Consider the following 15,485-nt stretch of genomic DNA (forward strand, 5'->3'; position numbering starts at 1 on the left):
ACTGGCTGTTTTTTTTTTCCCCTTTGGTCATGCCACACAATTTGTGGGATCTTAGTTCCCTGATCAGGGAACAAAGCTGGGCACCAGCAGGGAAAGCACCATGTACTAACCACTGGACCACCAGGGAAGTCCCCTAGCACTGGCATTTGTAAAGCTTCAGAATGATCCCTATAGTAGTTCATTATTTTTACCCTGCCCCTTTTCTAAAAGGATTTGAGGTAATCACAGTGATGGGCATTTAACAAAAAAGACATAGAAAGTTGGAGATAATGTATTACTAGGTAATGTGTATGTAAGAGATTTTGCCCTGAGTTTCCCAGTATCAGTAGCAAAATAATAAAAAACAAGATAAGGCAGGACCAAAGCACCAATTTAAAAAGTGATAATGTTTACTTGCTCCCATTTTTTAAAATCAAAAGACCATATTTTTTTCTGACTTCAGAATCTCAAAACAATTTCTCAAAGTAAATCAAGACTAAATCAATTCTAGACATATATAGGATTATATAGGCAGTTAATAGTTCATACTGTTTAAAGAATTGAATTCAAATGTAATCTGTTGGTTTAATCCACATTACTTTTTTCAGGGAAAATGATTGTTGTGATTGAGGTGGATTTTACTTGTTATAACAGCTACAAGAAATAGCTTTTAAATTATAAACCTGAGTCTGAACCCAGCGATCACTTTTGAGAATGGTGGGAGCCAACTCAAGTCAGGTTTGGGGTTTTCCACCTCCCAGGTCACACAGAGGCTCTTGTGTGCATCCCAAGAGAGCTATCGAGACCTCTTCTTGGCTTCAGTGCACACTACTCGTGACTGACATGCCCAGGATCCAAGTCTACATGATGCCCTGGAGGCACCCAGCTCTGCTTGCGTGACAGACTTCACCTGGGAGGTCTTGCTGCATCGCAGTCCCAGAGGCCCGGAGACCAGCCTCCATGTGTGGGGACACTGTGAACCGCTGCCCTGTGAGGGCCTGCCGCCACCTGAGGGGCTGCCCAGCCCACACTGTCCCCAGGAGTTTTCCCCTCAGGCCCTTCTCAGTCTAGGCAATTCTCTCCTCTCTCCTGGCAACTTCCCTGCTTCACCATTGCTCGTGATGTCTTCCCCAAAGCCACATGCTTTGTCCCTCACCCTTACTCCCCTCGGACAGCGCCACAGGTCTCGTTGTTCTCTAAAAGAAAAATTGCATCTCCATCCTCAAAAACACTTTTCTTCAACCATCCTCAAAAACACTTTAATTCAGCCACACTGTTACCTATCAAATGCAAATTTAAAATTTCCTTTTTATTCCCTTTGAGTCTGGATCTAACCTCAGAAGGGGGCTGTCTTCAGAATACATACTTTCTGAGGGTAGTGGATTCAAAGTAACTATAAATGGAAAAGTGTAATTTCAGAAATGCATTGTATAAAATTTTACTTCAAAGGAAAAAGTATTTCTTTTCTAGTATGCTAATGAATGTTAATAGTTTTATATAGTATGCTTACAGGCAGATTGTTAAATGCTAATTAAGGCTCTTCTATTGTTCTGTTTAATAATGTCAGTTGATTCTCAGTAATGTTTGGTTTTTCCCTACAAATTGATGAAATGCCAAGCTTGTCTTCATGAATTAGGAATGGCTTTTTGTTTTAATTATTTCTGTTTTAAATCTTAAGGAAGGGAGAAAAAGATTCTGGTGATGTTTTTCCTAAAATATTCTTATCAGTATTTTGAGTGTATATTAGATTTTTTAATGTTTGACTGTTTGAATTTAGGATCCTAGATTTTTTTTTTAATCTAATACCTTTCCTCTTTTGAAAATAAGGATTTTTTTTAAATATATTTACTTCTAAACTGAATGTGCATGTACACACACACACCACACACACGTGTATGTGAGAGGGAGATGGAGCGAAGAGGCGCGAGAGAGACAGGGAGAGGGTGGAGATACTAATTTTGAATAACAAGCCATTTATGGATATATGTATGCCTTTACTTCTGCAGGCTGGACTGTTAAGCAGTTGTCATTGGATAGGTCATTCAAAAGTCAGGAAGTCTGCAGGTTACTGTTTTGCAGTGACTCTCTTTTTTCCTCAGTTCAATTCAGTCACTCAGTCGTGTCTGACTCTTTGCGACCCCATGAATTGCAGCACGCCAGTCTGAGTGAACTCCCGGAGTTCACTGAGACTCACATCCATCGAGTCAGTGATGCCATCCAGCCATCTCATCCTCTGTCGTCCCCTTCTCCTCCTGCCTCTGATCCCTTCCATTATCAGAGTCTTTTCCAATGAGTCAACTCTTCGCATGAGGTGGCCAAAGTACTGGAGTTTCAGCTTCAGCATCATCCCTTCCAAAGAAATCCCAGGGCTGATCTGGGATGGACTGATCATTAGAATGGACTGGTTGGATCTCCTTGCAGTCCAAGGGACTCTCAAGAGTCTTCTCCAACACCACAGTTCAAAAGCATCAATTCTGTGGCGCTCAGCTTTCTTCACAGTCCAACTCTCACATCTGTACATGACCACAGGAAAAACCATAGCCTTGACTAGATGGACCTTTGTTGGCAAAGTAATGTCTCTGCTTTTCAATATGCTATCTAGGTTGGTCATAACTTTTCATACCAAAAATCTTCTTTCTCTGTGTTCTGACTTATTCATAGGACCATGTAGAAATTAATTCTTTATGATAAGTATCAGGTCTCCCAAAACCACCCTCAAGTTAAAGGTTCATTGAAAGGATTCACAACACTCAGCATATGGTTGAACTCACAGCTAAGATCTGTTATAGCAAAAAGATGCCAAACAAAATCAGCAAAGGGAAAAGGCACATGGGGGCAAGTCCAGAGGAAATCAGGCCCAAGCCTCCAAGTCCTTTGCTAATAGAGTCACCCAGGATGTATTTAATTCCTGCTACAACAAATTGTGACAGCCTGTGTGAAATGTTGTCTACCAGGGAAGTTCACTGGAGGCTGATTATGTAGCCGCCCTCTGTGTAGCTAGGTACTAAAATTCCAAACTCCTGGAAGAAAAGCGGGTGTTTAGCATAAACTATATTGTTTGCACAAGCAGTTTAGAGGCACTGTGACCCACTCTTACTGGTTAGATTGGTAGGAGCATTGTCAAAATTCAAGTTCCCCAGATGGCAGCCAAGAGCTAAACTTGCAGACAACACATTTTAAGGATAGCAGTTTCTAGACCTGCTGTGTTATTAACTCTTTTCAGAGTTGGACACAACTTAGCAACTAAACAACAGCAACCTTTATTTGAAAGCACTTATTTGTTTACTTTTGCAATTCCAGTAATTAACATGAGCCATCTATGAAAGCTGAGGCCTTTTTAGCTTGAGATAAGTGTTTAATACCCTGTTCCTTTTGTTAGTAGTATCTAGTGGGTATAAGCCACATTGTTGTTGTTTAGTCTCTAAGTCATATCTGTCTCTCTGCGACCCCATGGACTGTAACCCTCCAGGTTCCTCTGTCCATGGGATTTCCCAAACAAGAATACTGGAGCAGGTTACCATTCTCTTCTCCAGGAAATCTTCGCAACCCAGGAATCAAACCCGCATCTCCTGCATTGGCAGGTGGATTCTTTACCATTGAGCCACCTGGGAACCCATAAGCCACATTATGGTTGTCCTAAAGTAGTCTCCAGCAATAAAATCACTTTTTTTTTTACCTAAGTGCTGCTACCATGATATTTTAAGAGTATGCAAGGGTTTAGAGGTCTCATATTTTTGGGTAGTTTATTTGCCAATTTTTTTTTTATCATACTACTTTAATAGCTTGCTGGAAAAAATATGAGGATAATAAATTTATTGTTCATGTTTCACCCTGGAAGTGAGTTACAACTTGTAAGTAAAATCTTTATAGTCCATAATGCATCATTTCAATATTACTTGAGCTATATTGTTGATATTTTTATATCACTTATCAACCTTGTATTTTAGAGACTGGAAAATGATTCTGTGAACACAAAATCCTAGCACTGGAAGAGCCCTTAATAAGCCATCCGCCTGCACTCCCATCACTGGGTGGGGCAGAGCTAAGCCAGCCAGGACAGATCACGCAAAAGCACACTGAAGTGAGTGCTTCCCACGGTTCTCGAGAGCCCAAGTTGGAGTATAATTAAGCTAACTATCCCAAAGGTCTTCCTATAGCACCTGTTTTTTTTTTTTTCCTGGTCTTTGCAGATTTAGAGAAGAGTTTAAAATGTTTTTCATTACTGCTAAATAACTGCTAAATCATCCTTTGGCCTTTTCTTTCCCAGATTGAACTAGTCTACTGTCTTCAGCCTTTTCTCAGAGAAGTCGCAGCAATAATAATTTCACATTTTTTTTTTTTTTAAGAAGAAATGCTAGCTTAGTCTAAACCAGGCATTCTTGACCTAACAGTATATGAACTTGGATGAGAAGAAAAAAATTACGCATTATTTTCATTAACCTCAATCAGAAATTTAATGTTTTCCTCTGTTACTATATCACAAATATTTTTAAATATTTGAACATTTATATTTCAATGTGATTATTTCCTGTATTGTATAATCCTATGTATATGCATTTTGAGAACAGGTTGGTAGGGCTCACTAAGGGTCCATAGCAAAAGAAAAAGAAAAGGTTACGCTCGTGAGAAGGGCACTTGTGTAACCTTTAAATGAAAATTCTCAGGATTGTTTTGTTTTCCTCTTTTCTGTTTTGAAGATAACAGTGACTGGTAGTGTACTTCATTTAATATACTATTATGCCTTTAGGTTTATGTACAAGTTAATAAAGAAGCAGCAGACGATAAAAACGTAGCAAAATCAGCACATGAGTTCTTCCAGCGACTGGAACTAGGCGACATGCAAGCACTTGCCCTATGGCAGAAATTTCGGGACTTGAGCATAGATGAGTACATGCGGATTTACCAGGTACCCACCCACTCTCCTGCTATCCTGTCATGTAATACAGCTCTTCACTGGTACTCCTGGCTAGAAAGGTTGCTTCTGAAGCTCAGATTTGTTGTTAGTCACTGAGTTGATAGTTGGGACTCACATATTCTTCTTTGGGCTGAAAGTTAGAGCTATGAAATAAATTTTAAAAATGAACTTCACAGGCTGAATATGAAGTGATATCCTAATACTTGGTTTCAGTCTGGCATTTCTTTTCTTTCTTCTATCATCCCTTCACTTTTTCTTAACCATTGTTTCTTCTCTTGCTTCCTTAGGCATATGTGATGGCTATAAATTTGTTCGTCTAATAACATGTTGGGAATGGGAGAAATACAACAGTTAGTAAAAGGCATATAAGTTCTTTTCTCATGGACTTTACATTCTCACATGGACACAGCAAGTTAAACAAATTCAAGGCAGTACAGATTAAACAAGAACTTTGAGAGTGTGTTCAGTGGTGATGCGTGCATGGAGAAAAGTGAAACAGAGGAGGGAGGATCAGACGGGCTGCCTGAGCAGGGTTTCATCAAAGAACCCACATGGCTGGAGTAAGGAAGCGAGATGAAGGACAGTAGGAACAGGGTCCAGGGGGTTGTAGAGTAGGGCAGGAGATAGGACATTTTCCAGGACTGTGCAGTGGAAATGGTTAGCTTCCTGCTGCAGCAGAAACGTCCCATATCTGTGCTGCCCAGTATGGCGGCCTCCTGCCACACGTGGCCATTGAGCGCTTTCAAGGGCTCACACTTCAGTGTGAGTAGTGTGACTGAGAAACTATTCACTTTTCTTACATGTGCATTTGAATAACCACAGGTGCCTAGCAACTCCCCTCCCGGACAGCACAGTACCACTGTGAGGGCTTGACTGATAAGGCGGAGCCACTAGAAGGCTGGAGTGCCAGAGTGACTTGATTTAATTCTTATTTTCCCCATCTGTATGACAGACTGTAGAGCATTTTATTTTGTTTTAGGGTAAGATAATAGGACTTGTAAGTAACTCTTTTTTTCCTTTTGTTTCTGAACCCTCTTAGCGTCTAGGAGTACACTTTGATGAATATTCAGGAGAATCGTTTTACCGTGAAAAATCTCAAGAAGTCTTAAAGTTGCTGGACAGTAAAGGACTCCTACAGAAAACACTGTATGATCAGGTTCCTGTTCTTTAGAAAGTTCTTTGTAGTTCTTTGAAGTTAGTATTGATGTATTTTCTCAGCAAAGACAGCAGAGTCTCATGTGCAGCTTTCCTGGCATTTGTTATCATGCTTTTTGCCATTCAGACTAGTTTTCCACATGCTGTTTTGTGCTGCCAAAGCAAAATCCTGGTAAGCTTGGGAGAAAGACTATTATCTTGTCTTTACATATGAGGAAACAAGCACAGAAAGTGTAAAGTGATCTGTCTAAGCTCACACAAGCTGATAATGGTATAACTGGAATAGGGAAATAGAACTCTTCATACTCAACCCTGCCTCTTTAAAAAGATCCCGTCCTGTTCAAAAGGATTAAAAACAGCTTCTAAAAATAGCTATAATACAACACAAAGCTTTTGAAAGAGTAAAATGAGGAAATCAAGAAGCAGGAGCAGAAAATAATAGGAAGTCAGGAATGATATTAGTACATCATGTGACACACACTGGGATTCTGCTTCTTTGCCTATGGTAGATTTCCAATTTAGCTTTGAGCTCATCAGCCAGAGAAATGGTACCTTCATAGGAGCCCAGGCATGTGTAACAGAAGCAAACCAGTTGCTTAGATATACCATTTTTCATAGCTCCAAAGAGCAGCTTCTCTCATCATCCTTTTAAGAAAGACAAGAGGATGTGGTTCACAGCATCCTCAATAGTGTCTTTAAGGAAAATTTTTAGATCGCCATGTACAGATTCTAATTTTTGATTGGGCAGGAAAGACAGTAACACAATTTGCTTATTTTATTACTCATAGTTTACTCTTGCATGTTAAAAACTAACCCAATATTGAGTGTTACAATAACTTGGATTTGAAGAACATGTTTCATAGGTAAACTGTAGTTGAAATCTCGTTTTCGACTCGGTGTGTTAAAGACTTTAGTTACCTCATCCAAAGCTACAGAATTTAAAAAGATAAGTAAATATTAAACCAAATACCTACTGTTAATAGTCATTCAAGTGCAGATTGCCTCCTGTTTTTCTTCATTGTTGGTTATACTGCTTATTGCTACCTAAGGAATAAAAATAGCTTCCAGTTTGCCAAAGATAAGGTTATAGATACTGTATTGTTAAAGGTCTTAATTCATTATGTTGTTTCAGAATTCCCTTTTTTTGCGTTTTCTAGAAAAGGCACTGCTGTAGTAGATCTTTCAGGGAATGGTGACCCCTCCTCAGTTTGTACTGTAATGCGAAGTGACGGGACGTCTCTGTATGCAACCAGGTTTGTGTCTTATATGAAGCTCATCAGTAGAACGTGTGATTTCATGTTCTTTGTTCTAGGATTAATGCTAAGACAAATTTTTTCATTCTCAAAACTGTTATCAAATTCTACTTTCTTAAAATCTCTTCTCATCACTCAAGATATTTTTATTGAGTTTATATTTATTGCTATTTATAGTTCCTGGAAAGGTTTAATGTCATCAGAAAAGTTAGTCGAAAACTGTTTATCATTAAACATCATAAGACTTCCAGAGATGAATACAGTGTTCTACAGACTATAAAATTGAAATACCTTGTTGCCAACTATAAATATTTTATATTTGCACATTGCCAGAGTATGTATGCTGTAAGGAGCTCATGTTGGCTCAGTGGTATCCTCACTCTGTAAAGATCATCTAACAGGTACATGAGTGCCAGTCCTCATTCTGATTTATGGTAAAATAGGCCATGGGGGAAGCAGGCCATGTCGCTTGTATTCTGTCATCTGTCTCCATGACCAAACCCTATGGAAAGGAGCAGTCTTTATTTACCAGGCTTCCCTGGTGGCTCAGAGGGTAAAGAATCTGCCTGCAATGCTGGAGACCTGGGTTCAGTCCCTGGGTCGGGAAGATCCCTTGGAGGAGGGCATGGCAACCCACTCCAGTATTCTATCCTGGAGAATCCCCATAGACAGAAGAGCCTGGCAGGCTACCGTCCATGGGGTCGCAAAGAGTCGGATAGATATGACTGAGTAACTAAGTACAGCACAGGTTTATCAAGCACCCTTATTTCTGAGACAAAGCTAATAGCAAGGAGAAGACAGGACAGTAAAAAAAACCACACAAGCAAAAGACAGCCAGAATCGAGCGCTGCTGGCAGAAGGTTCTAGTGTCTCCCATCCTAGAGTCTTAGATGACAAACCACTTCTATAGCATATAGTTGTTGTTGTTAACTACCATCATTTTTTCCCCAGACAACTGTAAACAACCATCCAATACCTTACTGTCCCTTAGAAAATTCTTACTTTCTGTTACTTTTTGGCATTTCCTTTTATCAATTCCATATAATTGGACTTAGGCACCTATATATCTAAGAGGTACATTTCTTTTTCTAGATACAAAGATATATAGTAGAAATTTTTTTTTTATGCTAGCCAATTATTGCTGGACAGATTAAATAAACCTTTGAGTAGTTGTTATAAGAAATGTGTCTACTCATAAGCAATAGGGAATTAAATCTGTTATCTTGTAATAACCTATCAGTTCAGTTAAGTTGCTCAGTCATGTCCAACTCTATGAGACCCCATGGACTGCAGCATGCCAGGCCTCCCTTCCATCACCAACTCCCGGAGTTTACTCAAACTCATGTCCATTGAGTCAGTGATGCCATCCAACCATCTCATCCTCTGTCATCCCCTTCTCCTCCTACCCTCAATCTTTCCCAGCATCAGGATCCTATCAAATGAGTCAGCTCTTTGCATCAGATAGACAGAGTATTGGAGTTTCAACTTCAACATCAGTCCTTCCAATGACTATTCAGGACTGATTTCCTTTAGGATGGACTGGTTGAACTCCTTGCTGTCCAAGGGACTCTCAAGAGTCTTCTCCAACACCACAGTTCAAAAGCATCATTTCTTCAGCACTAGCTTTCTTTACAGTCCAACTCTCACATCCATACATGACTACTGGAAAAACCATAGCCTTGACTAGACCAACCTTTGTTGGCAAAGTAATGTCTCTGCTTTTTAATGTGCTGTCTAGGTTGATCATAACTTTTCTTCCAGTGAGTAAGTGTCTTTTAATTTCATGGCTGCAGTCACCATCTGCAGTGATTTTGGAGCCCCCCAAAATAAAGTCTGCCACTGTTTCCACTGTTTCCCCATCTATTTCCCATGAAGTGATGGGACCAGATGCCATGATCTTCGTTTTCTGAATGTTGAGTTTTAAGCCAACTTTTTCACTCTCCTCTTTCAGTTTCATCAAGAGGCTTTTAGTTCTTCTTCACTTTCTGCCGTAAGGGTGGTGTCATCTGCATATCTGAGGTTATTGATATTTCTCCCAGCAATCTTGATCCAGCTTGTGCTTCATCCAGCCCAGCATTTCTTATGATGTACTCTGCATATAAGTTAAATAAGCAGGGTGACAATACACAGCCTTGACGTACTCCTTTCCCAATTTGGAACCAACCTGTTGCTCATTTCCAGTTCTAACTGTTGCTTCCTGACCTGCATACCAATTTCTCAAGAGTTAGGTCAGGTGGTCTGGTATTCACATTTCTTTCAGAATTTTCCACAGTTATGTGATCCACACAATCAAAGGCTTTGGCATAGTCAATAAAGCAGAAGTAGATGTTTTTCTGGAACTCTCTTGCTTTTTCGATGACCCAGCAGATGTTGGCAATTTGGTCTCTGGTTCCTCTGCCTTTTCTAAAACCAGCTTGTACATCTGGAAATTCACAGTTCATGTATTGTTGAAGCCTGGCTTGGAGAATTTTAAGCATTACTTTACTAGCATGTGAGATGAGTGAAATTGTGTGGTAGTTTGAGCATTCTTTGGCATTGCCTTTCTTTGGGATTGGAATGAAAACTGACCTTTCCCAGTCTATGGCCACTGCTGAGTTTTCCAAATTTGCTGGCATATTGAGTGCAGCACTTTCACAGCATCATCTTTTAGGATTTGAAATAGCTCAACTGGAATTCCATCACCTCCACTAGCTTTGTTCATTGTGATGCTTCCTAAGGCCCACTTTACTTCACATTCCAGGATGTCTGACTCTAGGTGAGTGATCACACCATTGTGATTATCTGGGTCATGAAGATCTTTTTTGTACAGTTCTTCTGTGTATTCTTGCCACCTCTTCTTAATATCTTCTGCTTCTGGTAGGTCCATACCATTTCTGTCCTGTATTGAGCCTATCCTTGCATGAAATGTTCCCCAGAGATCTCTAGTCTTTCCCATTCTTCGTTTTCCTCTATTTCTTTGCATTGATCACTGAGGAAGGCTTATCTCTCCTTGGTATTCTTTGGAATTCTTCATTCAAATGGGTATATCTTTCCTTTTTGCTTCTCTTCTTTTCACAGCTATTTGTAAGGCCTCCTCAGACAGCCATTTTGCTTTTTTGCATTTCTTTTTCTTAGGGATGGTCTTGCTCCCTGTCTCCTGTACAGTGTCGTGAACATCTGTCCATAGTTCATCAGGCACTCTATCAGCTTCAGTCCCTTAATTCTATTTCTCACTTCCACTGTATAATTGTAAAGGATTTGATTTAGGTCATACCTGGATGACCTAGTGGTTTTCCCTACTTTCTTCAATTTAAGTCTGAATTTGGCAATAAGGAGTTCATGATCTGAGCTACAGTCAGCTCCTGGTCTTGTTTTGTTGACTGTATAGAGTTTCTCCATCTTTGGCTGCAAAGAGTATAATCAATCTGATTTCGGTGTTGACCATCTGGTGATGTCCATGTGTAGAGTCTTCTCTTGTGTTGTTGGAAGAGGGTATTTGCTATGACCAGTGCATTCTCTCGGCAAAACTCTGTTAGCCTTTGCCCTGCTTCATTCCGTATTCCAAGGCCAAATTTGCCAGATGTTTCTTGACCTCCTACTTTTGCATCCAGTCCCCTATAATGAAAAGGATATCTTTTTTTGGGTGTTACTTCTAAACGGTCTTGTAGGTCTTCATAGAACCATTCAACTTCAGCTTCTTCAGCATTTCTGGTCAGGGCAGAGACTTGGATTACTATGATATTGAATGGTTTGCCATGGAAATGAACAGAGATCATTCTGTCATTTTTGATATTGCATCCAAGTACTGCATTTCGGGCTCTTTTGTTGACTGTGATGGCTACTCCATTTCTTCTAAGGGATTCCTGCCCACCGTAGTAGATATAATGGTCATCTGAGTTAAATTCACCCATTCCAGTCCATTTTAGTTCACTGATTCCTAAAATGTCGACATTCACTCTTGCCATCTCCTGTTTCACCACTTCCAGTTTGCCTTGATTCATGGACCTAACATTCCAGGTTCCTATACAATATTGCTCTTTATAGCATCAGACCTTACTTCCATCACCAGTCACATCCACGACTGGGTGTTGTTTTTGCTTTGGCTCCGTCTCTTCATTCTTTCTGGAGTTGTTTCTCCACTCATCTGGACTATATTCGTCACGAATATGAATTCCTATGCTGTATATCTGAAACTAATACAATATTGCAAGTCCACTATCAAATAAAAAAGAAAGAAATGTGTCCACTCAGAATGGAGACTCTGTAACTATTCTTATCTGATATCTTTTGCAGAGCTATCATTAGGTCCAGATTTTTCTGTGTATTTACCTTAATACCTGTACTTTCCACTTTTTCTTTGGGAGAATAACTATCTTTTTGCCAGATGTAGAAATGTTTGATTTTTCACCTTGCTGTAATTTCAGTTGTTTCTGCCCCTTGATGGTTTCCTTATAGAATAAAACTATGTGTGTGCATGTGAGTTAAAGGAATTGTTATAACAGACAAACGAAAGTACAGGATGATACCAACAAGAGCACAGAGTGAGACTAGAGACCTGAATTTTTGTTCTGAGACCATAATCATCAATCACTTAACTTCTCTGGGCCATGATTCTCTACTTGGTGAAAAGAGACCTGAACTAAATGACCTGGCATTTCTTTCAGCTTTCAAATCCAAATTCTACAAACTCAGCCTAGGACTTTTTCTTACATTCATCTCTTTTTTTCATTGGATCAAAAAGTTTCTCTTTATTTTTGTCCTTGAGTCAAATAGAAAAATATAATGGAGGTGTATATTTATGAATTCATTTTGGGGATAATCTGTATCACTGTTTTACAACCATCTTTTATTATAACCCTTCTCAAGAGCCTTTTTAGCCATATTTTTCTTTGTGCCCACCCTCGTGAAATTTTAACACCACATATTTGTCTGGATTATATACATATGTGTTTTATACATATGTAAGTTTTTTTTTTGGCCCCTCACAAGACAGTTTTTACCTCCATTCAGGATGCATGCTCTATTTTATCAGGAGCATGAGGTGAGTACAAAATGATTCTTCCAGGATCTTGTAGTGTTAAGCAAAAATATCTTTAATTCTTTTTCTTGCAGTTTACTGAGATACAATTGGCATACACCGCTGTGTAAGTTTAAGGTATACAGCCTAATGACTTACTTATATATATCATGAAATGTTTATCAGAGTAGACTTAGTGAACATCCATCATTTCATGTAGATAACAAAACTAAAGAAATAGGAAAATTTTTTTCCTTGTGATAAGAACTGTTAGGATTTACTCTCTTAACAACTTCATTATGTAAAATATGGCAATGTGAATTTCCCATTTTCTACATTATATCCCTAGTTCTTAAATTTATCTTTTACCTCTGAGTTTATACCTTTTGACTACCATTACCCAATTCTACCCCCCCCATCCTTTCCCTCTGAAATTCTACAAATCTGATCTCTTTTTCTGTGAGTTTGTTTTTTAATTGTAATTGACCTACTACACTGTTAGTTCCCAGTTCACAGCAGTGTAAGTGATTTTGTTTTTCTATATATTCAAAATGATCACCATGGTAAGTCTAGGTACAATATGTCACCATATAAGATATTACTTAGTTATTGACTGTATTCCCCATAAGGTAATTAAAATAATTTTTAAGTTCAATATTTAAATAATGTTTACTTAAAATTTCATAGTTTATGAGTTTGTTACTCTTAATATTTCATACTGTGTGCAAACTGGATACTTAACCAGAGATAAGTAGAATTTTAGTCAAAGAATTTATGGTATTTTTCAAATGCTTGAGAAAATATTGCTTATGAGTGATCCACGGCTTTGGAAGAGTGGCTAGAAGATACCTGTTCAGGTGTTGTATCACCTATGCTTTAAATAAGTTCTTTAGGAAAGCATATTGCAGAACAGTGACAGAAGGGCGATTCTTTACAGTAAAGGCTTAACAAATCATAAAGCATTTACCTAGAAACACTTTGCCTAGAGCTATTTAGTTATTATCACTACTTGTCCCAGAGCTTTTATTTATTTTTTATCTTTTCACAGCACTTTCATAATTCTTTTCCCAAAGCTGATTGTGTTATTAATTGCTTTGTAGCTAAGCATGGTATTGGGATTATAGAAGCATGGGGACTATACCTGAGGCTGAGGAATAACAGTAGCTCTTAATTAGAAAACTTTCATTACTATTAAATAGGCGAAACAAATTATTGCCCAGATCTGCATAGTAACTTAATCTATGGCCATTTTTTTTCAGAGATCTTGCAGCTGCAATAGATCGAATGGAAAAGTATAATTTTGATAAAATGATCTATGTGGTAAGTAATCACAGTAAAAAACAAAAGGTTATGATGCCTGTCTCATGAAAACTGCAAAGATAGAAACTGAAAGCCTTGTTGAAAAACTATGCAAAAATAATTTGTCAAACTATAGAAAGAAAGAATTCAGTGGTATGACAACCACTATGTTTAAAAAAAAACTTTAAAAATGAAAGAGTTCACATTGCTTCATATTAAAAGAAAATTACACAAAAGAGTGGTTATGTGTAATGAATATGTATGTGTCATAATGCATTTTTTAAAAATAACTTTTTACTTTAAATATTTTAGGACTCACAAGTTTCAGAATAGTACAGTTTCCATATTACCTTCTGGAGAAGGCAATGGCACCCCACTGCAGTACTCTTGCCTGGAAAATCCCATGGATGGAGGAGCCTGGTGGGCTGGAGTCCATGGAGTCGCTAAGAGTCGGACACGACTGAGCGACTTCACTTTCCCTTTTCACTTTCATGCATGGAGAAGGACATGGCAACCCACTCCAGTGTTCTTGCCTGGAGAATCCCAGGGACGGGGGGCCTGGTGGGCTGCCGTCTATGGGGTCACATAGAGTCGGACACAACTGAAGCGACTTAGCAGCAGCAGCAGCATATTACTTTTAGTCTTCCTCAAAGATACCAGGAAACTAACATTGGTAGAGACCCTAATTAAATTTCACCAATATTTATAGACACTGGTGTTAGGTAGGGCCTGGATTGTGGAAGGATGGGGGGGTGGTTATGAAATTTTATCACATGTATGTTCGGGTAACCTTCACCACATTCATAATACAGAACTGTGCCATCACCAAACAACTTCGTTTATGGCAACCACTTAGTAATTATGCCTTCCCCCAACCCTCATCCCTGGCAGCCACTGCCCTGTTCTTCATCATACAGTTTTGTCACTTTGAGAATGTTCCATAAATGGATTCACACTAGGTAACCTTTTGAGATTGGCTCTTTTCACTCAGTATAATGAATGCCCTTGAGATCCACCCAAACTTGAATATGTCAGTGGTTTATTCCTTTTATGCTGAGTAATAGTCTAGTCTCCTCTCCCCTTCCTTTCTTTCCATGTGAAACCTTCCTTTCTCCTAAGGGGGAAAAATTGCTATTAAATATCTTTTTAGTGCTTAGTTCTGGCCTTCTTGGAGATAAAGGTCACAATAGCTGAGAAAGGAGTAATTTGGGTAGAATACTCAGTGCAGTGCTGCAGCTCCTCCTGCTCTTGTAGAGCACTCTGCTTAGACATTCTTCCAGTGGCATCCTCTTCATATGTTTATTTAAAACTGATCCATTGATAAGGACTCTAGTCTGTCAAAACTCAAATATTTTAATATGATTTATGTCCAACGTATTGTAGATTCAATGGGCTCCCCTGGTGACTCAGTTGTAAAGAATCCACCTGCCAATGCCAGAGACGTGGGTTTGATCCCTTAGGTCTGGAAGATCAACTGGAGAAGGAAATGGCAACCTACTCCAGTATTCTTGCCTGGGAAATCCCATGGACCGAGGACCATGGTAGGCTACAGTTCATAGGGCTGCAAAGAGTTGGACACAACTTAGCGGCTAAACAACAACACTGTAGATTTAACTTATCACTGTTCTTTTATTTAAATACACTTTTTTTTCTCAAGACAGATAAAGGGCAAAAAAAGCATTTTCAGCAAGTGTTCCAGATGCTGCAGATCATGGGATATGACTGGGCAGAAAGGTACAGTCTGTGTGATTCTAAATTGCCTTCTCAAGAGCATTCAGCTGTTGCTAGGTCAGCCATGTCCAAAAATGTACCAGGTTGATAAAGATTTTCATTCAGACTTTACTTTCTTGTTTCAAGCTGTTAGTGTGGAAAAACATTTGTTCTTTGC

At 39.0% G+C, this 15,485-nt stretch overlaps 1 protein-coding gene across 8 annotated transcripts in view; it reads left to right on the plus strand.

The window, feature by feature from the left end:
• The window catches only part of RARS2 (arginyl-tRNA synthetase 2, mitochondrial), an 89,823-nt gene that overhangs the window by 51,319 nt on the left and 23,019 nt on the right, over positions 1 to 15,485 (plus strand). For all 8 annotated transcript variants that reach the window (XM_061427860.1, XM_061427858.1, XM_061427861.1 and 5 more), the window contains 5 exons: positions 4,727 to 4,885; positions 5,934 to 6,040; positions 7,207 to 7,302; positions 13,558 to 13,618; positions 15,255 to 15,331. In XM_061427860.1, coding sequence (XP_061283844.1) covers positions 4,727 to 4,885; positions 5,934 to 6,040; positions 7,207 to 7,302; positions 13,558 to 13,618; positions 15,255 to 15,331 — 500 coding nt within the window. The remainder of the gene's footprint in view (positions 1 to 4,726; positions 4,886 to 5,933; positions 6,041 to 7,206; positions 7,303 to 13,557; positions 13,619 to 15,254; positions 15,332 to 15,485) is intronic.

The sequence above is a fragment of the Bos javanicus genome, chromosome 9, assembly GCF_032452875.1.
Source record: "Bos javanicus breed banteng chromosome 9, ARS-OSU_banteng_1.0, whole genome shotgun sequence".
NCBI lineage: Eukaryota > Metazoa > Chordata > Mammalia > Artiodactyla > Bovidae > Bos > Bos javanicus.